Source organism: Gobius niger, assembly GCF_951799975.1.
Source record: "Gobius niger genome assembly, chromosome: 8".
Classification (NCBI taxonomy): domain Eukaryota; kingdom Metazoa; phylum Chordata; class Actinopteri; order Gobiiformes; family Gobiidae; genus Gobius; species Gobius niger.
In genome coordinates this window covers 29,127,773-29,155,301 of record NC_136859.1, presented here as the reverse complement: position 1 = coordinate 29,155,301, position 27,529 = coordinate 29,127,773, and the positions used below count along the sequence as shown (strand labels likewise).

At 40.8% G+C, this 27,529-nt stretch overlaps 1 protein-coding gene across 1 annotated transcript in view; it reads right to left on the bottom strand.

The window, feature by feature from the left end:
- ago1 (argonaute RISC component 1) overlaps positions 1 to 27,092 on the bottom strand; it is a 32,399-nt gene extending 5,307 nt beyond the window's left edge. The window contains exons 1-14 of the mRNA XM_079561885.1: positions 26,590 to 27,092; positions 21,178 to 21,364; positions 19,628 to 19,748; positions 18,833 to 19,014; positions 16,384 to 16,520; positions 15,959 to 16,093; positions 15,736 to 15,823; positions 12,106 to 12,253; positions 11,895 to 12,014; positions 10,372 to 10,494; positions 6,301 to 6,434; positions 5,855 to 6,039; positions 4,127 to 4,286; positions 1,730 to 1,820 (exon numbers count right to left, since the gene is read on the bottom strand). Of these exons, the coding sequence (XP_079418011.1) occupies positions 1,730 to 1,820; positions 4,127 to 4,286; positions 5,855 to 6,039; positions 6,301 to 6,434; positions 10,372 to 10,494; positions 11,895 to 12,014; positions 12,106 to 12,253; positions 15,736 to 15,823; positions 15,959 to 16,093; positions 16,384 to 16,520; positions 18,833 to 19,014; positions 19,628 to 19,748; positions 21,178 to 21,364; positions 26,590 to 26,614 (1,836 nt within the window). The 5' untranslated portion in view covers positions 26,615 to 27,092. The remainder of the gene's footprint in view (positions 1 to 1,729; positions 1,821 to 4,126; positions 4,287 to 5,854; positions 6,040 to 6,300; positions 6,435 to 10,371; positions 10,495 to 11,894; positions 12,015 to 12,105; positions 12,254 to 15,735; positions 15,824 to 15,958; positions 16,094 to 16,383; positions 16,521 to 18,832; positions 19,015 to 19,627; positions 19,749 to 21,177; positions 21,365 to 26,589) is intronic.
- Positions 27,093 to 27,529: the final 437 nt, after the last annotated feature.

Below are 27,529 nucleotides of genomic sequence, written 5' to 3'. Positions count from 1 at the left end.
TACTGTTTGACTCTGGCATCTCTTGTTGTCTCTAAGCAACAGCACAACCAACCAGAGCCCAAGGGCAGACGAGGCGCTGACGTCACTTCCTGTGCCAACGTCAGCGATGAACCTCTTCTCCCCATTATCCCTCACAAACTCCAGGCTTGCCTTTGTTTTGCACGTAAAAGCAATGAGCGGAAGCCACTGATGTCAGGGCTAATCATTTCTGTCAGTAAAAACGTGGATATAAAGCTTAAAAATATCTAATTGTGGCATAACGTTTTGGAATTTCTCAAGTACTGTCTCTAAGCAACAGTGATTTAAATTTTTCCTCAAAATATGCATGTTCTTTGCTCATTTGTTTGGACAAAACAAACAAGAAATTGTTTTAGGAATACTTTTTCTGTCATATTTTTTAGGCATTTGAAATATTACTTTCGTGCTCCTCTCCACTTTTGAGTGCAGGTAAATCCATCTCTGGTCATTGTTTTCACTCATAACATACGAGGTGGGACAGGATAAGGTTGCCCCCCCAAAAAGAATTGGTTTTGGATCGACTGTTTAGACCTGGGTACTTTGTGGCCTGTAGACAAAGACAGATTTCTGTCTTTTTGTAATTGTTTATTCTTCTCACACGCTCTTATGAGATCGTTCCTTTCAGTAGTATAATGAGGTCACGGGGCTGTGATTGTAACATGTTTTTATCATTTATATTATGTAGATAAAGCTTAACACCAAACAAATAAAACCTTAAAAGAAATGTATTAAAATATATTTTAAAAAAAAATGTATTAGTACACAATGGCCATTGTTGAACAAAATTAGAAGTCAGTACAGAAGTATTTTGAAAAACATCTAGCCTACAAATGAATGTAAACAAACCACTTATCTCATTTCAAAAGGTCCTGAGATCATCTTTGTATATTGTCAGTTTTCTGTATGTGAAAGACTGATCCATGTTTGTAATATTCAACATTGTCATTTGTGCATGTTGTTTTTACATGGATGTTTCACTACATACTCTCCTCCGAGAATATTATTATTTTATTTTTCAATATTCTGTTTATTTCAGGGTTACCCTTCACTGGGAGGGGATCACGTGATCGTCTCACGCGCCGCCCACCTGTTGTGGTTTTAAAATGACTTGCCCTGATGAAACGCGTTGGCGTCCCTCGTTCAAAAACAGGACTTACTTATTTTAATAAAAGGAGTGCCTCAGACATCGCATTTTGTCCTTTCAGGCCATGTTTTCACGGGTTTTGTCCTCAAAGCGCACCTGATCATTTCACTACTCTGGACCTACTGATTCATAGGTTAATCTATGTTACGTACTGGATTTCAAATATGAATGTTATAATATTTTATCCATTCACACATAAGTATAATCTAAACATGCATGACTTTTCCCACTTTATTTTAGAGGATTTTTTCTGATGGTCCTTACTTGAGTAATCATTGTGGCACACTATTTCTCACTGCTACTTGAGTCAAACAATATTTTGAAGAGATGTTGTTCTCATTTGAGTATTTTTTCGGGCCAAGTAGCAGCTTAGTAGCTGCAAATGATAAAATAGAAAATGAACAAGCATTGTGATGGTGCACTGATTTGAATTAGGTAATGACATCAGTGAATCCAGCCAACAGCATCATGGGCGTTCGCACTGGGAGACGACTTTATACAGCAGCTTATTGTTTTTTATTTATTTACCCAGCGTATGAGGGGTTTAGCGATTATGGAGACACTTACAGCAGTAATGGAGGGCTTCTTGCCGTCACCAGCGGGAGGATGCGTGACGTCTGCTCCGAGGAAGATCACTGGCTGCTGAAACACGGCCGACCTGAGCGCACATGGAACAAGGGAAATCATGAGCGGCTAATTAAAAAGTGTCAAAGAGCTGCTGTGGTGATAAGTTGTTGATGTGCGGTGGCTTCACCAACTTTCCACCACTTTTAATGACTTCTACTTCAACTATTGAAATCACTTTCCCTGCTACATTCAGCTCTCAACAACACTGTATGTATTCTCTACTGCTAAAAATACTTAGTTAGGGTTGTCAAAAAATAAATCAATACTCGGATACTAAACTAAAGCATGAGTGGCTATGAATACTGCAGCTTATTACGGCTGAAATGTCTGGCAAAAATGTGACCCAAGTAAACTCTTAACCCCGCCCCCAGTTTGACATTACCCAAATCTAAAAGAAAAGCATCCCCCAAAACAGGGACAAAAACACAACGAAAGAGTGATGAAAAAGCAACGAAAAGGTGACAAAAATGTGATGAAAAAAAAAAAAAAACGGCAAAAAAGCACAAAGAAAAATTAGGAAAATGCAACAAAAACATGAAAAAAAGACAACACAAAACCATGACCAAAGAGACATAAATTTTTTTACAAATAAGGCGTTACACTATAGGCTGTAAACTCAAGTCAAGAAACTTTAAGATATGGATAAAACTTAAAATTCGCTCTATTAGGGCGGAGGGTAAGAGGTTACACAGCATCAGACTTTTTGTGTCTTGACTAGACCTTAAAAGGAGAATATATAGGAGATTGTTGTGAATTTCCGAAGAGTGCATATCCAACATGCGTGACCAGCACCAAGTTCCTGAGTCTGCACTTAACAGAGAACCTGTCCTGGTCTACAGACACTACATCACCATCAGTCAGAGTCGCGGCCTCATCATGTGCAGCTTGTACAGATGGACGACAGAGAGCATCCTGACCAGCTGCATCACTGTGTGGTACGGCCGAACAGAGCCTCCATCCCGGACATTTACTCCATCCATCTCAACCCCAAAGCCTTCAGTATCGCGGGTGATCACATGCACCCATCACAAAGACTAATCACTTGACCTGAACAGAGCATATATTATATATCCAGTTTGCATTACCCAAATCTAAAAGCTTGAAGAAAAAAAAAAAAGATAAAATAGCAACAAAAGAAAACCATGCCGATAACAAAAAAAGCGACAAAAAAGCAACGACTAAAAATGACAAACACAGAAAAGTGATGAGCATGACAGAAAAGACAAAAACACAACAAAAACGCTTCTAAAATTGCACAAAATGCGGTGACAATGTGACAAAAAAGTCAGTTACGTTGGTCTTAGCTTTCAAATGTAGCGTTACACTGGCCGATAGTCCAGTCAGTCGAGAAGCTTTTAGATTTGTTTAAAACCGAACTGGAAAAAATGTGCTTGGTTAAAGTTGGGGGGTAAAAGGTTAATGTGCTGAAAAATGAAGCTTGTGCGCAAATTCAACCTGGATCACCTCATCACCGGCAGCGCACTCCAATCATCCAATCACGGACCCCGCTCAAGCCGCACCTTCACAACAGCTGCTCATCCCCTCACCAGCCTGTCATCGCTCAGGATCCCCTTTTTAAGCTCCCTGGTCAATCACTCAGCCGCTTGCCAGCCGTGCTACGACCCTCCTCCACCCCTTTCTCCGCCTGGCTCCTCCTCGGCTCCGCTCATCAAGTGGCCAACCCAGGTCTCTTCCACCACCGCCAGGGTCCAGGCTCCGGGGAAGATCATGGCTATCATTCGTCAAAAGCCATGCATTCCATATCGTTCGTTCAGTCTTCCGCCGGGGTCTGAGTCCCATGTGATGATTCATGTTCGTTAATAAAACACTCATACCTTCATTCCGTTTCTGTGAGTCTTTTCAGGTTGAATTATCATCTGGCGATTAATTTTGGACCCTTATATTAAAAAATCAAGCAAGCCAGTCTGTTCAGCTGACTATGTTTTTATGCTTTAATCTGCATGAGAGCGTCCAAAATTGGACCCGCTGCAATAACCAAGCAAATACTAATCTGAAATAGGTTTATTGGCCCTTTAAAGGCATGTTTACATTTGACAGTATATGAACATAAAGAAGGTGAAATCCAACGGAAGCATATTAGAAATGGTTTCTCCCCGTGTTGCCATAGTAACTCTGCACACCGTGACACAGGCACGAGACCATCTGAGCACGTGCAGTTCGCAAATCGAGCAATTATTTCTCAAGTTAGTTCATGGCAATACTTCAGAAGAACCCCAAAAAAAAAAAAAAATACATCCACTGAACGGAACACAAAAGTAATAATGTATGATGATAATAATGAACTTACAGAGAGCATTGTGATGCTGTAAAAAATACCTTTGGTGAGGAACGAGGATGTTGTTGATGCCTCCGAGCTTCACGTTGATCTTGAGGCAGAGGTTGGAGAGGGTTTGAGGAGAGGTCTTCACCACATTCTTCACTTGAACACACTGCGTGGCCATGCCCAGGAGAGTGTCCCCCACGCGCTTCACCTCCGCTGGAAAGCGACAATTGGCCTCTTTATTTCAAATTCTACACAGGTACAGTGGGTTTGGGGGGAGAATCCATACCCCGCTATTCATATCCCTCGTTATCATGTTGAAGTCATGTTGATGTTGTCTGATATAGAAACGGTACAATTTTAGCACCATATAAAAAGGTCCAAAAATGTTCTGAGCCCATTAGAAGATTTCGTTTGACTTTTAACTATAGGTTTTCAAACTTATAGCATCGATACAGAAGGCATCTTTGCAAATGCCCATATATGGTTATGCTTGAAGCAGCCAGAGGGTGAAAACAAAGAAGAAGGAAAAACTTCACTTTCTTCCATTTCCCCACCGTTATTTTAAAGCAGAACTAAGTAACTTTTTTACCTTAATAAATCCTTTTCATAGCCCCTCTGGGCATAATACAAGTGTTAATGAGATGATAAGGGGTCTTTCATCTCCCCCGGGGAGTGTTACCACGCTTGCAACTTTCTCTGCCTCCGACTCAGCAGCCTAAAGCCTGTCTAAAGCTTTCAGTTTGTTGATGAACATTTTGCAAAACTTTATTTGGTTTATCACAATCGGAAGAAGCCAACAGGCTAACGGGCAAAGCTAACTATGAGCTAGCGTCACTTTAGCAGTATTTACAGCAAAGTTTGAGTGGAAAAAAATATCTCCAATGCATTATTGGGTTGTGGCATAATGTACAATATCCCTCTCTCCCTTTGTCTTTTCTCAGTGTAGTATTTACTCTCATGGACAATAAATGAGTAAAAAACGCAACAAGCAACGACAACTGCAGTGGCGCTTGTGGCCTCCAGGGGCAAAAGTTAATTAGTTCTCCTTTAAAAGGAATAGGCCACCGTTTTTACATACTGAGATATGTTCTTACCTTAGCTTTGAGGAGTTCTTTAGGACCTGTCTGGTCTTCACCCGTGCCTTCAGTCACGTAAACACAGCGCAGACGGCGTTAGCATTTAGCCTCTCCCCCTCTTTAAATAGGGAAAACGTGGAAGAGCTTGGTAGCTTCTATCTTGACCTGTTTTGGAGCTATAGAGGAGAGGGGGAGCGGCTAAATGCTAACGCCGTCTGCGCTGTGTTTACGTGACTGAAGGCACGGGTGAAGACCAGACAGGTCCTAAAGAACTCGTCAAAGCTAAGGTAAGAACATATCTCAGTATGTAAAAACGGTGGCCTATTCCTTTAACAGATACTGAATTAAGATTTTTTTTTTTTTCTATTAAATAAAAATACAGAGACATGGAGGAAAGTGGTTCAACAGCCCATAAATACTAAAATAAACAAAAAATGAAAAACGGACAATGCTAACCAGGAAGTATGCTAGCTTGCTTTAGTGTTAGCATAATGGCATTGTTTTCGCTTCTTCTGAACAATTTGCTGTGAAAAAACATCCACATGGGCCTGATTCTGGCTTGACGTTACTCGTGTGTTATGTTTATAGTTTATAGTGAGAGGTTTTCTTCCCCCTCGGCCAGGCCACGTATTACGCGTTGCCGTCTGTATCTATAGTGTTGTACAATCTAAGTGGTTTTATACAATTGGGATGAACGGGCATTACCATAGACAGGAGTTTTCCCCGGCAGGATGACAATGATGAGTTGCAGTCCGGAGTAGGTGTTCTTGAGGTGTCTGAACATGGGCTCCACACTGTCTGCTCCCTGGGCGTATTTACAAAAACAAGGCTGGCCCTGGATCGGCATCCCAGCATCCTTCGAGATCTTACGCAACTGGTCTGTGAAGTTTCTGAGGGGAAAGACACAACAAATTATATATAATTCATCGAAGATTTTTTCTTAATGAGATCATCCAGGCTCTATAAGGACAAAAACGGTGCTAAATTACAAACACAGGAACAAAACTTTTAAATTTAGCGGATTATGAGGCAGCAATTATTACATTTACAACATCAGAAGATTTGCAACAAGATCCATTTCCAAATTAGCCCACTAGCCGGTTAATAAGTGTGCCAAATGAAAACATGTTCTCCCGCTCATTAGTACTTACTTCAGGACTTCCTCTCTGCACTGTTTCTGTGGGGCAAAGCAGGCAATAGCCCACACTTTGATCTCAATGCCGTTGTAAAACTGCTTCCCCCTCATGTCCCACACGCCCTGGTTGGGAGTCGCGATGGCACGATTCTGTGGACAAAATTAAAATATTAGTATTCCCCAAAACAAAAAGGAACTCACACCACCAACAGAAATAGGAGATTAAAGGGCTGTCTCTTTAACACAAAGGGCTTGAGGGGTTTGATGGTAATGCCATTTCGATTCTCTTTATGTGTGTGACATGTGGTGTCTGTGTAAATGAGTTGTTTTCACATCCATAAATTCTTTCTACTGGACTTCGTTTTGATTTGATGTCATTTCTTTTAACCCCTTAACTCTCGCCTCAACCGGGCACATTTTCTCCAGTTTGGCTTTACCAAAATGTAAAAGCTTCTTGAAAAACAAAAAAAAATGGCGACAAAAACGAGAAGAAAGCATGTCAACGCAACAAAAAAAAAAAGCATCCAAAAAATGGCAAAAATGGGATGAAAGAGAACGTGAAAAAAGTGACGGCAACAACTAGGTATGTGGAGATTTCTAAAATGGAGTTGCCATTTTTGTCCCCAATATCTGTGACCGGGTTTTGCCCTGATCATTTTTAGAGCGGGACAGCAAATGGCCTTTTTGGCTGAAATTAGACGGCCTACGTGACAGGATAATTGTCTCGTGTAGAAATGGAGAGAATCGGTCTTCATTTACTCCCGCAGTAGCAAATTAAAAAATATATATTTTAACTTCAATATGCAAGAATTTAATATACACCTTTCAAATCCTGTGGACACTGTGGAGAAGGAGGTGGACAAGAAGATCGTCTTGTTGTCGTTTACTGCTCAAAGTTTCGTGATCTTTCAAACTCCCCAACATTTTTTGTCACTCCTGCCAATGCACGTGTGGAAGAGATAAACCTCAGTGCCAACACCATTCAGTTACTCAGCTCCACTTTTGTTGCTTGTTTTTCCCACTTTCTGTCCACTACCATTAGTTTTGTTTACTCTGTCCAATGACACAACTGAAAATAGCCTAATTAAACCAAACTCAAGCAACCAATGGAAATATATTAAATCAATGTTTACTGACATTTTGATGAAAGAATCTTGAATATTTAAAAAGTTCTGGTCATTTCTCTTTTTAGGTCACACTGACCTCCATTCGTTTCTATGGAATGGGCTAAAGAGAGATGCTGATTTTGAACTAGAAACCGCTGTAACTTTCTTCATACTGAACATATACACACACATTTCATTGCATATTGTAGGGGGTCGCTATGTCTTTCCACTTCAACTATTTACTTGCATTTCTGTTGAGTTTGAAAATTTGATCCACATACCTACAACAACGCGAGAAAAAGATCAGTGTCGGTCTTAGCTTTCAAATGAGACGACACACTGGCCCATCGCCAAAGTGGTGAAAATACATTGGGTTTAGGCGGTGGGAAGAGGTTGAGACGAGGTTTAAACAAAACAGTCGTCCAGCTGTCACCAGCGCACTTCCCCAATGTTACGCTCTGGTCATTTCTCCCTCTCGTGATTAAATACAGTGAGGCTGATGAATGTGAAGCGAGGAGAAATGCACTTTAATAGCCTACCGGGATGATGAAAAGTTGATCCATTTTGCATTGTCAGAGCAGTAGTCCAAATGTCCTCATGGAGCACGTACATTCATCCTTTATTCTATTATTTGGCCACATTCACATCCCGTCCTCAGAGCGGCTCAGGCTGTTCGGACCGGCCCAGACTGCTGCGACTGAGTTCACACTGACACAGAAGTGCCGCTCTCGGTCGAAAGCCACTTTAGGTGGACCTAACTAGAACCTGTGTGAAAGCGCCCTGAGACAGAGCTGGTCTGACTTACACAGCTGGAGGTGATGACCCCATTAGGCCACACCTGGGTCAGACTGGGTTGCCAGATAACATGGTGTATTTTCCCAATCTCATGCCAACTTTAAGTATTCACTGCACGAGATTGGGAAAATTTACCATTTTATCTGGCAGCTAGTGATGTGCCGATCGTGTCGAGGCTTCGAAGCGTGTGCCGAGTAATCTAGAGGAGTGTCTATTGAAGCGCGTATCGATGCGTGTGTTGATCACGTGTGTGGTGGCGTTCGAAGCCTCGGGAAGCGGCCGCACCACGTGACTGATCCAGGAAATGATTTGCGGGTTTGAAGCGTGATTCAAAACAAAAGCAACAGTGACATTTTCTGTATTTGGGTTGGACATAAACAAAGTAACACAAGCACATTTTCCATCACAACTCTATAAATTCGCAAATTTAGTCTTTCAGCCCCCACCATTTATTGTATACATGCTCATGGACCTGTCCCTTTTTAAATCCAGATTAAAGACTCATCTTTTCAAACTTGCTTTTAATACTTAGAGCACACTGAATTGTGTCCAGGTTGTAAACATATGGTGTTTTTTTTTTGTTTTTTTTGTATTGTTTTTATCTTTCTGTGAAGCACTTTGGTCCTGGTGTTGTTGTAAAGTACTATATAAATAAACTTTTACTGATTGATTGATTGATACATTTCTTATCCACATGATGGCGTAGTGGAGCAAAGCACCTTGATGCTTCGAACCATGTGTGACGCAATCGGCTTTGAGGCTTCAATGCTTCATGGGGCTTCATCTTGCCATCACTACTGGCAACACAGTTTGATGCAGGTGTGGCCTAATGGGTCATCACCTACAGCTGTGTATGTAAGACCAGCGCTCCACGGCCCTGTCCCAATACCCACCCTACGCTCCTCTACGAAGTGTGCACTTGTTTGAAGTGCACGCAAGGGTTCGAGTGCGCAGGTTACAAGCGTGCAAAAAATGGCAGAATTGGGACAATGCGGCTGACGTCATTTTCAGACCTAAACTCAATAAAGTTGAATGTAATTTCGTCCAGCCCTGGGGAAAAAATAGTAGTAAATGAGTTGACGTTAAAACGCGTTAGAATTAATGTATATTCGATATTAGTAATATATTTGAGCTCGCTGTAAAAATTTTATTTTAAATGTAGAGTGTGTAACCAACTGGTATCTGGTAAGTTTTATGTTTTTATACATCCTACGTTTTGTTGAAGTTAAAAGTTGAAACTGAATTTTACATGAATGATTGCACAAAGAAAGTAATGAAATTGTTGCATAATGTCCGTAAACACCGGTGCGCAAATCATCGTAATACTCCATCAGATATTTGTATGCTTCTTTCCAAGTAGCCCCGCAAACCTTGAGTGTATTTACAGATGTACAGCATAAGAAAAGTTGAAATATTTCATTAAAAGTACATTTTTTTCAGCACAAGATCCGCGGATGCAGCCATTTTTCTGTCTCTTTGGGCTGTACCGCAAAAAGAATTATGGGCAATATGCTTCGCCAAAGTCCGCTTGGATGCGGGCTTCGGCGAAGTGTGGATCAGGGGCGCAAAGGGGGCGGAGCCAAAGACCTCTGTGGAGGATTTGGGACGCCCTACGCACTCGCACCCATCATCGGGAACGCGCATATGAGGGGCGCGAGGGTGGAAGTGCGAGCTTTGGGACAGGGCCCAAACTGACTGAACAGATGAGGACGGCTGGATGACTGCTTGGTTGAACCGTCTTAAAAGAAATAACATCAAAACTAGTCCAGTAGAAAGAATGTACTTTTGTTTTCTAAAGCATTTCCATGTGGTGGAATGGCCAATAAAGCCAAGTAAACCTGAAATACTTCTGTTTAACCTTTAAACCCCCACCTGAGCCGAGCACATTTTCGCCAATTGCCTAATTTGAAAGCTAAGACCTGCATAACTGAACCTAACTTTTTTGTCACGTTGTCGCTGCATTTTTATCACATTTTTTTAAAGCATTTTTGTCATGTTTTTGTCTCTCTTTTTAAATCACCTTTTTTGTGGCTCTTTTTGTTGAGTTTCTGTCTCTATTTTCACTGTTTTATCCAAGAAACTTTTAAATTTGAGTAATGCCGAACTGAAGAAAATGTGCTCAGTTATGGTGGAGGTTAAGAGGTTAGAAAAAAAACAGCTACTTTCATCCAGCAACTAGGCCTTACCCGTCCTCCGTACTGCAGGATCGGGGCTGGGAGCACCCTGCCCGTCACCTCCGCCATGTCGTCTTTCACCTTGATCCCAAACTCCTGGATGTACGGGTCTAGGTTGAAGTTTGCATTCTTCATCTACAGAGAACAAAAGACATACAATGAAATAACATCCTACAGTCTTAAAAAATAAAAAAAACGTTCAACAATAGGACGCGCTCTCATGACATCGTGTAACATGGCACATTCCATAATAAAAAGCCAATGGAGAATTAAAATGTAAAATACTGGCGTTATCATTCCCATTGAAACATTAGGACGTTAGATGTTCTTACCTGAAGAGACAAAGCAGCTGAACAATTTCACTGTTAACTTATCATTAAATTGTATAGGCTAATGTAAATGTATATAGACAGTGCTAGTGCTGGGTACCGAAAAAACAAATTTACTACCAGTTTCGAAAAAATTAAAGTATCAAAAGCAGGTTCCGAAATAAATCTAATATCTTTAGATCCAAGTTTTGATACTGTTAAAAGGAAGTGTTTTTCCCCAACTTTTTTCGCCCAATGTTTGCCCCATGTTCCCCACATCTTTTTTTTTTATTTTGCCCCAATTTCTCTCATTTTCCTAATGTGTTCCAAATTTACCCTTTTTTTTTTTTACCCAATTTATTCTCAATTTTTCCATGTTTTTGCCTAATTTCTCCCAATTTTTCTCATTTTCCCCCCAAAGTATCACATTTCTTGACGTTGGAGATGATATTGTAAATTTGCAGATCTTCCACACATCATTGTTGTTTTATGTCAAATTGTTGTTGTCTTTGTCATATTTTATCTTAATCGTCTTTATGCATGCCCTTATACTCTCATAGTTCTGCATTTTTATAGTTTATCATGTCTCTAAGATAAGATAAGATAAACCTTTATTCATCTCACAAAGGAGAAATTCACTTGTTACAGTCGGCGTTACTTCACAGTCTTATTGTACAACTTACAGTATGTGTTATATGTTTTATGTCTCATGTTGCACGATTGAACGGGGGGGAAAAAAATCCTAGTTGTGAACCTGTTCACCAACAATGGCCAATAAAAACAATTCTGATTTTGATTCCGTTTTCTGGTTCTAGACATCAAGCTGTTTAGCATAGTTTAGCATTAAAGTACCAGTATCGAAAAACAAATAACGGTACCCAGCCCTAGTGCTCGCTAAACTTGGCAGATAATGGTGAAAGCAGAGAAACTGTTACAAATTGAAAGCACGGCAAGTCATACAACAAACGTGGCAGGTTTGGGGACCTTACACCGAATGAATAATAATCAAGGCCAACATGATTTTTGGTTTTGATTGCTTTCTTCAAAACTGGCAATCCCACAGATACGCAAGCCCTTGTCCTTCTGAGACTTTGACGTCACTAAATTCTAAAATTGTGAAGATGAGTCTATTTCCAGTCAAAACAATAGGGCGAGTTTGATTCTGTGTTCGATTTGGTTTGAGTGTCCTGGCCAAGGGGCAATGAAGTAAACAAAAAAAAAACTCACCAGCCTGCTGATCTCCTCCTGTCTGTCTGGAGCCGAGCGGGCTGTGGCTTTGATCATAGTGGAGGTCTGATTATCGGTCAGTTTCTTGATACAACGCTGGCCTGCTACAATGTTACACACCTAGTACAAAAGAAAGAAAGATAAGATAGCGTTATGGTGTACTGCCTGTCACACGTCGCCTCAAAAGGCTTCTCGGGAGCGGATTAAGTACCTCTAAAGGCAGGTAGGTGTGCTTTTGCTCCTGCCCCACCTGTAGACAGGGCAGGTGGGGGTATTTTAGCTGCAAGTTGTACTTCTGCTTGAAGTACTGGGCCACTGTACATTCTACTGTCTGCCCGCTTTCGAGCTGGAGGGGAAACCTGGAATGAAAACAAAAGGATTTTCGTCGGTGAATAGTTTATTAACCTCTTAACCCCCCGCCTGAACCGGGAACATTTTTTCTCCAGTGTGGTTTTACCCAAATCTAAAAGCGTCAAAATAGTGATAAAAATGAGACGGAAAAGTGACAAAAAACCCAGAAAAGAGCCAAAAAAATGTGACAAAAATGTGAGAAATGTGGCAAAATTGTGACAAAAATGTGCCAAACACCTTTAGATGAGTTTTGTAGGTCTTAGCTTTCAAATGAGGCGTTGCACTGGCCTACAGGCTGTACCCTTTTAGATTTGGGTGAAGCCAACCTGGGGAAAATGCACTTGGTTAAGGTAAATTTTTACAAGATCCGGTTTCAACATTATGGGCATTTTCTCAATCCATAGAGTGAACTGGACATCTGAAGTAGCTTTAAAGGGACAGGCCACAGTTTTCACATACTGAGATATGTTCTTACCTGAGCTTAGACGAGTTGATGTGCACCTGTCTGGTCTTTACGCGTGCGCTCACTCAAAAACACCAAAGATCTTGTTGGCACTTAGCCTCTCCCAGCATATTCCTATGGTCCCCTTTTAATCCGCTTTTACTTTTAGGTTTCATTTTGTGCAACTATACTCGCATCGTGTAACTACTCACGTAACCGTATTTAACCTCTTAACTCCCACCTGAACAGAACCCATTTTATCCAGTTTGGCTTTACCCTAATCAAAAAGCTTCTTCGGAAAAAAGCCACCAAAACAGCTACAAAATATGAAAAGAAAACAAGGATGTAAACGCAACAAAAAAGTCAACAAAAATTCAACAAAAATGTGTCAAAAATTCAGCAAAAAAATGACAGAAATTCAACAAAAATGTGATAAAAATTCTACCAAAAAGTGACAAAAATTCAACAAAAAAATGACAAAAATTCAACAAAAATGTGACAAAAATTCTGCAAAAAAAATGACAAAAATTCAACAAAAATGTGACAAAAATTCAACAAAAAAATGACAAAAATTAAACAAAAATGTGACAAAAATTCAACAAAAAAATGACAAAAATTCAACAGAAATGTGACAAAAATTCAACAAAAATGTGACAAAAATTCAACAAAAATGTGTCAAAAATTCAGCAAAAAAAATGACAAAAATTCAACAAAAATGTGACAAAAATTCTACCAAAAAGTGACAAAAATTCAACAAAAAAATGACAAAAAATCAACAAAAATGTGACAAAAATTCAGCAAAAAAAATGACAAAAATTCAACAAAAATGTGACAAAAATTCAACAAAAATGTGACAAAAATTCAACAAAAAAATGACAAAAATTCAACAAAAATGTGACAAAAATTCAACAAAAAAATGACAAAAATTCAACAAAAATGTGACAAAAAATCAACAAAAATGTGACAAAAATTCAGCAAAAATGTGACAAAAATTCAACAAAAATGTGACAAAAATTCAGCAAAAAAATGACAGAAATTCAACAAAAATGTGATAAAAATTCAACCAAAAAGTGACAAAAATTCAACAAAAAAATGACAAAAATTCAACAAAAATGTGACAAAAAATCAACAAAAATGTGACAAAAATTCAACAAAAATGTGACAAAAATTCAACAAAAATGTGACAAAAATTCAACAAAAATGTGTCAAAAAATTCAGCAAAAAAAATGACAAAAATTCAACAAAAATGTGATAAAAATTCAACCAAAAAGTGACAAAAATTCAACAAAAAAATGACAAAAATTCAACAAAAATGTGACAAAAATTCAACCAAAAAGTGACTAAAATTCAACAAAAAAATGACAAAAATTCAACAAAAATGTGACAAAAAATCAACAAAAATGTGACAAAAATTCAACAAAAATGTGTCAAAAAATTCAGCAAAAAAAATGACAAAAATTCAACAAAAATGTGATAAAAATTCAACCAAAAAGTGACAAAAATTCAACAAAAAAATGACAAAAATTCAACAAAAATGTGACAAAAATTCAGCAAAAAAAATGACAAAAATTCAACAAAAATGTGACAAAAATTCAACAAAAAAATGACAAAAATTCAACAAAAATGTGACAAAAATTCAACAAAAATGTGTCAAAAAATTCAGCAAAAAAAATGACAAAAATTCAACAAAAATGTGATAAAAATTCAACCAAAAAGTGACAAAAATTCAACAAAAATGTGACAAAAATTCAGCAAAAAAAATGACAAAAATTCAACAAAAATGTGACAAAAATTCAACAAAAAAATGACAAAAATTCAACAAAAATGTGATAAAAAATCAACCAAAAAGTGACAAAAATTCAACAAAAAAATGACAAAAATTCAACAAAAATGTGACAAAAATTCAGCAAAAAAAATGACCAAAATTCAACAAAAATGTGACAAAAATTCAACAAAAAAATGACAAAAATTCAACAAAAATGTGACAAAAACTCAACAAAAATGTGACAAAAATTCAACAAAAATGTGACAAAAATTCAACAAAAATGTGTCAAAAAATTCAGCAAAAAAAATGACAAAAATTCAACAAAAATGTGATAAAAATTCAACCAAAAAGTGACAAAAATTCAACAAAAAAATGACAAAAATTCAACAAAAATGTGACAAAAATTCAGCAAAAAAAATGACAAAAATTCAACAAAAATGTGACAAAAATTCAACAAAAAAATGACAAAAATTCAACAAAAATGTGACAAAAATTCAACAAAAATGTGTCAAAAAATTCAGCAAAAAAATGACAAAAATTCAACAAAAATGTGATAAAAATTCAACCAAAAAGTGACAAAAATTCAACAAAAAAATGACTAAAATTCAACAAAAATGTGACAAAAATTCAGCAAAAAAAATGACAAAAATTCAACAAAAATGTGACAAAAATTCAACAAAAAAATGACAAAAATTCAACAAAAATGTGATAAAAATTCAACCAAAAAGTGACAAAAATTCAACAAAAAAATGACAAAAATTCAACAAAAATGTGACAAAAATTCAGCAAAAAAAATGACAAAAATTCAACAAAAATGTGACAAAAATTCAACAAAAAAATGACAAAAATTCAACAAAAATGTGACAAAAACTCAATAAAAATGTGACAAAAATTCAACAAAATGTGACAAAAATTCAACAAAACAAAATGACAAAAATTCAACAAAAATGTGACCAAAATGAGGCGTTACACAGGCCTATATAATAGCCAAAGAGGACAGAATGCATTTGGTTTAGGCGGGTGGTAAGAGGTTAAATAGGGAAAACATGGAAGAGCTTGGTCGCTTCTTGGTCGCTATACTGGGAGAGGCTAAATGCTAACAACATCTTTGATCTTTGTGCGTGACTGAGCGCACGCGTAAAGACCAGACAGGTGCGCATCAACTCGTCTAAGCTGAGGTGAGAACATATCTCAGTATGGAAAAACGGTGGCCTGTTCCTTTAATACAACAAAAATATGCTCGGGTCTAACTTTGTCTCAATTGTAATTTGTTTGGCACGTACGTCTGGTGGCTGGCAGGACGTCGTGTGACATTGCATACTCTGTACTTCCTCTTCATTTGTCCACAGTGGGTCACCTCCACTTTTAGACCTATGGTACGACAACAACAACAGCAACGACATGTTTTGAAAAAGCAATTTAAAAGGACACGCTCAATAATTTTCCATCACAAAGAGTCTTTATTCGGACGTTTTGGGTACATTTCCACATCGTGTCCTTGCTCACCTTTAATCTCCTTGGTGAAGCGCACTCGTTGTGAGTCGGTAAGTGTTTTTGGCTGCTCGTCTATGTTGCGGATGTCCAAAACTTCGCACATGAATTCAATCACAGGCTGGGCTTTGTAGAAGGCCGTGGCGGACACTAGAGGGAGACAGAGAGCAGAAAAGCCCTTAGTAACAGGGGAAGATTAAACCGCCAGGCAGACAAGCGACCTGTAACCAATGTTTGAAAAACCTTCTTTAGGTAGCATGCTAAAAGTAGAGGAGAGTTCGTTTATGTGCTGGCGAGAGTGACTCATGTTTTGTGGTGGAAGTGATGCGAGATTTCGGGACTTGTTTTACCATCCAATCTCAGCATGTGATATCACGGCTGAGCTAACCCCCCTCCGTCTGCTCCGGTAACTGCTATGTGTCAGTGTGAAGATGACTAACCATCAATATTAAGCATCATCTTCCACATTGCAGGACGAACAGACTGGTGAAAACCGAACCAGACCTCCCGGCCCCCTCCCAGCGGGTGGTAGTATCCCTCGGGTGGGGAGAAGAATGAGCGCCCAACCGGAGTGTACCTATGGAAGGAAACGGAAGTTAAGGATCATGTTTGAGCTGGGGACTGCCTAACAAGAGTCTGCAATTAGTCGTTTTTTTGTGGTGAATCATCAGCATTTTCTGTCTTGAAAATCTAAGTGTTCACTAAGTGTTACGATCTGGGTTTAGAGCAGTTGATCAGGTCTTGTTTCAGCAACACTGAGAGGCTGTCAATGGATTTGTTCTTCTCTAATGGCACGTTCTTATTCCTACATGACTCATCAGACTCACATTGTGAGCATGCATGAGACATCATTTTCACACATGGATCGGACACCACAGGGTCCAGATCTTAACCCCATTGAGAATCTTTGAGATTTGTGTAGTGGTCACACTCTCCCATCGTCAATTCAAGATCTTGGGAAAAGATAAATGCAACATTGCGGATCTTTCAACATAGCAGTGCTTATTGAAACAATGCCACAGTGAACGGATGCTGTAATGAAAGCTAACGATATATTAGAACGTGTAAGCTTAGTTTATGAAGACGGCTTTTTTGGGGGGTCAGTGAATCTATGCTCCGAACCTTCACTGTTTTGTTTTTTTAGCTTTATTTAACCAGGAAAGTCCCACTGAGATTAGGAATCTCTTTTACAGGGGAGTCCTGGCCCCAGAGGGGACCCTATTGTACATGTTTTAGTGGCAGGGGAAACCGGAGTATCTGGAGGAAACCCACGCAGACACTGGGAGAACATGCAAACCTTACACAGAAAGGCCTCGGCCAGGTGGGGATCAAACCCGGGACCTTCTTGCTGTGAGAAGTGCTAACCGCTGCACCACCATGTCGCCCTGAAATCCCATAGTTTTGATAAAAATAATTTTAAAAATCCTTACTACGACAAAATGCATAGAGTTTTATATTGACTACATAAAGCTTCAGCTGAGAATACAAACACAAAACTTCAAAACATCGATACCCAGATTCTAAAGTTACTTCTCAACTCAAGACACTCATTTGGTTTATCAACAGGTGATCAACACAAAAACTGACATTTTGTAATAATTCCGTTATATACTTTTGGGACAATAATACATTTGTAGTGAGGATTGAGAGTGTGAAATATAATATAGGCAGCTCCTGTTGTGATACAGGGCTATACAAAACCATTGATTATTGTAACAATGATTTACTAGTTGAAAACTTGGGAATAAGTTGTTACATCACGATAGAGAAGCATGTCAGATTCAGGGAACATTTTTATAGTAAAGTTGGAGCACATGGGTTTTCTTTTTTTATATCTTGCACAACGGGATTTTCCGACCCTCAGGACATTGAACACATTCCCTGTTTGGGCGGCTCAGCAGCAGCAGCGCGGAGACGACACTGTCACACAAGTATCACTTGACCATTAAGTGACTTTCACTCCTCAGGGCAAAAAATCACGACTTTTACAAATGCTGCTTACACATAATATAAAGGCTTTTTATGTCCACGGCTGCATGATTGTATTGTAATAACGATATTATTGCAGTATTACCATTACCAATACCATACCTTCTATTAAGTTAGAAATAAAATGTCACTTGTTTTTCAGAGAATTTTGTTAAATCAAGATCTAAAAAAGACTTAAAGAGGGGGTATTATGCTTTTTTCAGTCACATAGCACCAGTCTATATCACACTACAATGATGACGAAACCTTCTGTTGGTCTGTAAATGCAGTAAATTAGAATAACTGCCTTGTATAAATTGCTCTCTTAAAATGGCTGTAGTGAATGTCTTGAAATAGGCCTCTGTCTCTTTAAGAACCTCTGACCCTTTCAGACACGCCCCCTTCACACACTGTCTGTGGCATCAGTGGGGAGGGGGTTCTGCTGAGGAGCAGTGGTTGGTTACTCGGCTGGTGACGAAAGCTCGGAGGCGTCTCCAGGAGGTGGGGGCGTTCCTAGGAGGACTCAGGCAAACCTATCCCTAAAATGGCCGCCATCAGAGTTTTTACAGATTACTCAAAAATATGTGAATGTGCCAAGGCAACACTTCAGGCATGTTTTTAATGAGGGAATGACATAATAACGTGATGTAAAGCTTGAAAAAGTCGATTTTGCATAATACCCCCCCTTTAATCAAAGCCAAAACGAGGCTAAAATTGAACTAAACTAGGAAAATCCTAAGTAAAACTTTCTGAGTACTATGTGTTTTTATTAAGGCTGTGTTGGCAAAAAATGTGTAAATCTCAGTTAAATGGAAGATCACAGGGAATTTGCGGTATCGCTTCTTGTGATATGCAGCGTTAATGTCCGCTACAATGGGCTGTCCCTTAAGCGTCTACTTCTCGTCTGTTACAGAACAATACCTCATAGAGGCAAGGTGGCGCATGGCGACGTCCAAGGCTTGAACTGAGTCGAGGGGAACCTGCAACCGACCGCTGACCAGAGTCTCCTGCAGCAGGCGCCACGACACCTTGGCCAGCCAACGGATGGACACTTTAAAGATCCGGTCCTTCCCCTCGCCCGGGATTGTTACCTCAAAGTCCACCTGGAGTACAGAAGACCAAGGAGAATCACAGGTTAACCTCAAGATGGGTACGTAGAGCAGCAACAAACAACACGCACACCAACACCTCCTAACTCCACTGCTTTGATTTTTCAAGTAATTTGGGAAACGCTTGCCCAGGGACAACATGTCAGTAGAAGGGGCCCGATTTGTGGCTAAAATGTCTCTATCAAATATATAGCAGTTTTTGATTCGATCAGTGCTAGTTACAACAGTGAATACTTTAAGTTTTTATAGTTTTATTCTACTTTACTCTTTATATTTAGACTGAACATATTGATGAAATTGTTTTTACCTTGTCATTTTTAGATACAATCCATTATCCCTTGCTGTCCTTTCATTCATTTGACCTTTATTTAACCGGGATAGCCCGTAACAAACAGGGAAGCCAATTGTACACGTTGTTTAGTTTGCAAAATAGTCAGCAACTTTACTCTCGAGTAAATGGTGCTTTAACTCATTGGTTGTCAGTGTATTGATGATCATACACGGTACAGCACTCTGGAAAGACCAAGACCAGCAGTGAGGAACTTTGTTGATCACCATTCTCCTGTGGCGGTTCTGCGATCACGCCACCACCAACACCAGCACCCACCTTCTCACTCCCGATGGGAAGCGCTAGCACCGTGTAGATATTCTTCTTGCCATCGTAAACTGGCTTCCTGTCGCCAAAGAGCTGCGGCTTGAAGTGTTGCACCATGTACTCTACCACCTCCCTGCGAGAATGGAAAGACAATATCAACACGGGCTCCTATTGTTTCGGACGCACAAGGGGGCCGGGGCGCAAATCTGCCAATTAAATCCATCTCCCGATCGGCGCCCCCTTTGTTTTCGACGCATATCGATCAGGGCGTACAGCTGCTGAACGCGATGTTTCATGGTCACGGAAGGGGGGGAGAGGACAAAAAGATGGAGGGGTGTACCATGGGGCCACTTTTCAATAAGCTGTGCCTTGGCCTTCACATAAGTGTGGGGGATGAGTGCCCGCTCTGAATGGGACAGGGTCAAGTGTCATGATCTGTGAATGCCTTCCTAAAACCTTTCCTGGAACCTTTTTGCCAGAAGAGCCATAAGCAAAATACTGCTTTTTTGACACAAGATGTTGTTGTGTTTTTGCTCAGCAGTCCTCACTCATGTTGTCAACTTTTTTTCTTTTTTTGTTTTTCAATTGCATATTTAGGCAGAAGGAATGAAAGAGGAGCACATGTGTTTCTCCTTGTGTGTTCCCTGCTAGGCCGTATATTTCAGCTAAGAAGAAATAATATCACAACGAAGGCAAACAATGACAACAGATACCGACACTTTAAACCAAATCATAACGCAGTATCGAGTATGAGAACCACTGGCCTAATGGTTAAGGTTGTAGCACACATGCTGGCCACTTTGTCTTCCTCAGCATCATGAGAGCAATTCCCGTCACTGACAATTTGACAACCGCTCGTCACACCTTTTCACGCTGGACTGTCCTGAATCTGTTAAAATGATGCTTTTGTTACATAATCGTCTCTAATTTCAACGACTTGTTTGAATATTAGGTAAGATTTGAAGGTGTCATTACAACAAATTTGCCACCATGTTTAACGGTGTTCCCTGCTTATATTATCCTAACTGGTTAACGGATCTACCAGGGCACCTTTCCCATGCAGCTGATGAGTCTGACCGCTCTGGAAGTGGAGAAGTAATGGGTCAGTTAATTCATTCGCTTTGGACTCCTCCATCTGTCCGGGCTAAACACTGCAACACTGCTTTAGTAATGCCTTTAATTTCTGTGTTTTTTTCTGGTTTAGACATGGTTCACACTCAGTTCAGACTTCCGTTTAGTTCTGATTTGATTCTGGTGAAGTATTTTATGAGGTGGTACTTTGTATGAAAAGTTTAACAAATGCTGATTTAATATATGAATTAAAACAAATATAAATAACTAGCATTTTTCTGAATGCTAATGTGACCCCAAAGAAAGAGGGATCATTGAGAGAGGGGGATGTAAGGCAACTTAGAAGTCAATTTGTTGTCATTTGAAGAAAGCGCTGCATGTTGAATAAATTTCACTGACGGGAAAGTTCCCAATACTAGAAGGAACAAGTAAGAACAAGTAAGAACAGTTAGCGGAGCAGCCGTGGCACAAACCCTGACCTACTAACTTACCTGTTGACTCGTCGAGGGCACTTGTCAGGTTTGATGTCCACCTCATAGTGGTACACATCCATCTTTGGAATCTCAACCTCAAAGTAGTTGGCCAGCAGCTTGATGGGCTTGCCCACTGTGCCCATGCCCGGCCGGCGGGGGGCATGGAACACCTGCTGCAGGGGTGGGGGGAAGGCCCCCAAGGGCACTGCAGGCAGAAGAGAAGATAAACACAGCATGAGGACAAGGTATAAAACAACACACGCAGAATGTTGGGACAAATCAGAACGTTGTATTATAGAAGATCCCCTGGAAAACAGAACAAACTGTGATACAATCAGAAATGTTGGTGATCGTTTAAACAGGATTTCTCAGAGATATTCAAATATAATATGTCAATATACTGTATACCGTTTTGATTGGGATTGCTGGAGCATTACACAAAGGCCCATAAGTGACACTGGAACCCAAGGACTCAACACTATGCTCAGGCTGGTCTTGAACCATATATACCACTATATTACCACACAAACAACTACCAACACGCTACCAACTTTTTTTTTTATTAAATGCAAGAACACAGATCTTTTAAAGATGACACACAGCCAAACTTTGAAAGGAACGCCCTCATTATCAATGCTCTCTGATCTTTTAAAAAAGCAGCTTTTGAACAAACATGTCATGTTGTGAAATTTGCACTGCAGTAATAAATCATGCCTTCATAGAAAATGCAGCAGCACACAAAAGGATTAAATTCAGTGAACTTGAAATTCATGGAGAAAAGTTTCCAAGACACATCTGGATTGGGTTTTATTAATTCTTAAAACTTGAACTTTGAAATTTATGCTTACATTTTATCTTGAGACTTCATCAACTTCTGACATGAATTGTAAATCAACACATGACTGAACCCCGGCGAGTGTGGGGGGTGAGGGTGGGGGGTGAGTGTGGAGAGGCTCAGGTGATGATGAGGAGGAGGAGGGAGGGTGCTTCTGGGAGACTTTGACAGCTAAAATGTTTTGCTTTTTTTCAGACAGGTGATGAGCAGCTCCGGTTGGAACTTTCCATATTGATGCCAGTCATGTGACACCTATCAATCGCACGGTGATTGGCCACATATCAAGATGTGACGTGAGCTGAATTTACCTGATTGAAAAAAATAACAAAGAAGCCCCATCTTTAAACTCAGGAAGTTTTCTCTTCCCTGTGATAAAGGTGTTTTTGAGGTGGTAACTTGTTCATCTAAAATGTAACTTTATTTAAATGTAGCTTTTTAAATGAATATTATAATGTAAGACCTGGTCAGTAATGAAGTACTCCTGCATGAGTTTGTTTACTCTCTGTGTGTGATGAAACAGCTGTTTTTATTGTTAAGTCATGTGGGTTTGGCTTTACAGCTACAACTGAACTTCTGTTGCCTTAAAGGAGCATTATGAAACTTTTTATGCAAACAAAAATATAATTGACCTTCTTGTGACCCAATGGCTGTACAGTGTGGGTGGTTAGGGCGATGCCTTTACTTTGGATCACGGCGGCCTCTATAACACTCCAGGATCAATTGTTTTGTAGGTTCTCTACCAGAAACTCCAAAAACAAAATAGTGGAAAGCAAAGGCGCCATGCTGACCACTCATACAGGGTCACTAAAAGGTCAAATCAAAGAAAAAGTTTCATTTCACATAACAAATTCCATAATGCATCTTTAAGCTGCATAAGAGGACACAAGCACAAGTTTTACAATGTGTGAGGAAACTTCTTATGCAAAAAGTTCAGAAAATGGGCTTTAACTTGGCCGGCACTGGCACTAATTAGGACTAATAGGGACACGTGTATTGTGAGAGACCCTTATGATTATCTATGCTCATTTCCACACGGCCAAAACTTAAGTCATAGGATCCATCACTCTGGTTTCAGATATAATCATCTTAAGACTGAAAGTAAGTTGTTGCAATGCAATTTGTTTTTTGTAATTGTGAATAAAATCAACATTATTTTTGTTTTCAGTAAATCAAATAGAACGTATACCTCATATCTGGAGACACAGTCAGGTCATGTGTTTGAAAAATTGACTCAAAATCTGCGTTTACGGGGCACATTCATACAAGGAGGGTGTCGAGTTTGAACAGGGACGATGTATGTTTTGCCTGTGTGACTGACTGGGCAACACTGCGGTGGATCGTCTTATCATGTTTTGTGTTGTTTTAATATTTCGATAAATTATTCTTCTAAAACAATATAGAAATTCTGCACAAAGAAGACATTTGTAGCAGCCTATTGTCCTTTCCAACCGTTACTATCTCCATCAAAGCGTGTTTGCAGCGTGAAGTAAAAGTCCCAGAGAACCCGGGACGCCCATCGCTTTCGTCACAGTGGCGAGTCGCTCTAAGTGGCTGTATATGTTGCATGTTTCAAAAAGCGCCTCCGCTCCCAGTCAGAAGGGGGTCCCAGGCTGGATGCTGTGTGTGAGCCTCTCGGTGACTCCTGCTTGAGAGGGGCCCATGCCTTAACCTTTGGGTCCCCCGAGACCGGCCCTCCTCCAACACAACAAAGACCCCAGCTGCCCCGCTCCAGTGTGTCCCAGCCGCACGCACACGCATGCACACGCACGCACACGGCTGTCGTACGGAGGGAGTGCCCAGGCCCCGATCGACGCACACACAAACACTGGGGGCCCCCCTCCACATTCCCCGCCTCACCATGGAGACTCCACGGCAACTGAGTATTGTCATGGATATCAGGGAGCGGTGTGCGTTGGGTTGTTGGAGGAGGTAGGGTGCTACTTTTGGTCATGTTGAAGAAGACCTTGGCCTTTCGGGTGCAACAGTGAACTAGTTCCCACTGTGGGCCAAGATGCCTGTGCATCAAAACCTGCCCGCTAAAATGTAATCGTATCATTTTAGGAGCTTGCACCTTATGTTCAAGCAATAACAGCTTGTTTTACGCCACCGAACATGAGAAAGTGCCATATTTGATGAACAAGATCCCAGATTCAATCCCTGGACGGGGTCTTCCTGTGTGGAGTTTGCATGTTCTACCCGTGTCTGCAGAGGTTCCCACTCCACTTTCCACAGACCCATACGACTAAAAACATGTACAATAGGCCAGGATGAGTGATTTGAGTGTGTGTGAATGAATGAATGGTGGTGGTCTGGTTGGCGCAGATGTGTGCAGTCACCCCAGGGGAAACAATAGCTACATACAGCATTTTACTAAACCATTTCATGATATATGAAATATTCCATGAATGAGAGAAAACATACTAGATTAGGACCAAAGCAAGGCAATTAGAAAAATCATAATGGAAACTATTACCATGTGTAACTCCATGGTGTTACGTTACCTAATATTGCGATGTTAATGTTGATTATTTTTGCAATATATTGTGCATCCATAGGTTGCTTGCTTTCATCTCAAGGTAGCTCTGGAGTAATTTTAACTTAATTAAATGTAGGATTGGCTGTATTAATTAACCTAAGCCCAAAAGGACAGAGAAAGCACCAGTTGAAAACTGCATTCCATTCTGTTTCTGCAGGTACTGTGACTCCAGATGATTGGACAATGCTTTTACAATGAGAGAAGTCTGAGCATCTGTGCTTTGACTACGGCCTCCATGACTCGGCCCCTGATAAAACAGATGATGAAGTGCTGTGCCCAGTTCAACCACAATCCCAGACTGAGACATCAAGACTTAACAGACCACTGTGGACATTCTTTGGTCAAGTAAGAAGATGTTGGGTGGGAGGGTCCTTAAAGCTAAAAAAGCATACACAGTGTTAACTTATCTTTTAAAGAAATCACCACATAACCATAACCTAATCACAGTTAGGTGGTCCAACAGAATCTTAACTACTCTGCAGCTTCCCCAGACTTTCTTATGACCTGTCTCATCCCCTATGTAGCCATGATAATATTAATTTCATTGTCACCCTTTTAGCAATACTGCAATACCATGCAGCCCTCCTCCCAACCAGGGAAAGCCTTGCCTAAAATAGCCACAGTAGAAACCTTTGGTCGAGCACGTTTCTCCATCATATGCTCCAAACCTCAAATGCCTCACTGACATAAGGTGGCTTAGCTTTAACATGCGAGTTCTAGTTGGCAATACACGCGGGCGTCCTCGATGTATGAACGCATAAAATCACACTTGGACAAACGTGCCAAACACGATAAACATGGGTTCCCTGTGCGCGCTCGACGCACATGTGAGAAAGAGCGCGTACGATGTGCGTCCAGACTTTGTTGTGATCCGAGCGCACTCACACACGGCGCTAACAGACTCTTCACGGCCGTGCCAGTGAAGGCAGATGGTGAGAAGCGCAGCCAGGGCTCTCTCACAAACCCCAAGACAATAGCTGTCTTTCCTGGTGCTAAGTCTTGAAGCAGCGCTTTAGTTCTGCATCGCAACAAGAGCACACTCACTACTCACGTTTTGGCGATGACGTAACGTTGTACCCATATGGGGACGCTGATCATTTGGATCATTTGATGCTGTACACATGTGGCTAATGAAACTTTGAAGGCTATTCTGTGATTTCAAGTACAGCTCCACAAACGTGACTCTTCTACAGCTCCCGTCTCTCATCATTAGACTACAAGGCAGTCACATCACTGTCCAAAAACTGGCCAAGAAGATTAGCTTGACACTCTGAAGTTCATGGACATCATCAGTCGTTCATTAAATCGAAGCATCTCCACAACTGGATGTTTCAGGCCCATCCTACACTCAACTCTCATATGAACTCATTTGTTATACAAAAGTCAAAAAAACCTAATCATCAGTTTCTCAAACAGATAGTTGGCCAAGTGTGTGCTGTGTACAGGGGTCAGTGTGCACCTTTGGAAAACCACTTTGCCACACACTGAATAACTGCTGCATTATGACAGCCAAAGTTCAGATCAGGCCATAAGTCAGGAAGGCTATAACATTTTTACTCATGCCTATCCCACATTAAGACGAGCACTGATACTTGCAGCTCTCCATGTACAACGTTTTTTTAGATTTTGCCTCTGGAGATAAAACTGAACCCTTTTGTTCCCAACCTCAGTCCTCCCAAAACTCTAAAGGCTGTCAGTGGGCACTGAGCAATGGGCATGCAGGCTGTGTGGGCTGTGCAGGCTGCACACAGCTGCTGCTGCTGCTGCTGCAAGGCGGGCTTCACCTCGGTTTCCTCTCAGAGATTCCCACGACCTCCCCAGCCATGCGCACAACCAGATGAACCAACCTCATCCTGTGTCCAGCTGTAAATCTGACCAAACCGGTTCGTTTAGTACTGAGTGTACCCTCTGTTCCAAAAGCATATGATGCGGTATAGTAGGCTATCACTCGTACAACATCTGCTGCTGGTGATCTGTGCGCACCGCTGCAACACTGAAAGGACAACTCGGATCTCCATAAAGCTCAAATCGTAAAGCATCAAATTAAAAATGAACCTACCAGCGCCAGACGGTCCCGGCTCCATCCCATTCACTTAGCCGCTCCGAACAGGCAAGCTAGTCCGTGCAGCTGTGGCCAAACAGCCAGCCGGCCCCTTCAGGCTGGAAGCGTCTCAGACTTCCAGCCCCCTCCTCTCGGCGTGTAGTCGTTCCCCTCTCGGTGCACCCCCGCCCCCTGCCCCTGCCCGAACCCCTTTAGACCCGCAGAGGATCCGAGGCTAAGCGATAGCAGCCCGCTGACCCTGGCGCTGCAGACGGCCGCAGTGGAGAACGGCGCACCGCTGTCTGTGGGTTTGGCACTGGGCAGGCTGCGCGCTGCGGACCGTCAGACGTGTTCCTCCGCCGTGTTGCAGCCGTTCATCCGCGGCGCGGGGCTGTCTTCACACTCTGTTGTGCTCCTGCTTGCCGTTCAAGCAGGATTCTCCTCCAGCCGAACAAAAAGGCCAGCCCCTCACCCCCCAAAAATCTCAAACTTCTTCTCTTCCATTAGAAAAGAGCCGCGGGATTGGTAATGAACTTACCGTCTCACTCTAGTGGCTGCGCAGGAAACTGCAGCAGAGATATGCAAATGAATCAGAGTTCAGTTTAGGTAAAGGGACACACAGTAATATCACATTTTTATCATCAGACACAAGATAACCATGGTGCACGCAGCAACAGGAACGATTCATGATAGTTTTCTGGTCCATGGTTCGCAGCCGTAGCTACAGGCCCAGATGTGACGATTTCAGATGGAGGGGCCATAAATTAGGAGCTCTAGGCTAATGCACTGCTTTTGACAACAGTTGCCCAACAGCAAATCCACAAATGTTAAAACCTATATTGAGATCAAATTACAATCCCTATAGCCTATGTCTGGTTTTTTTTTTGCTGAAAGAGAACTCCGTGCCAGTTTTTGTTACATGCGACTCAGCAATTGCAGGGATATTAAATGTCGAAAC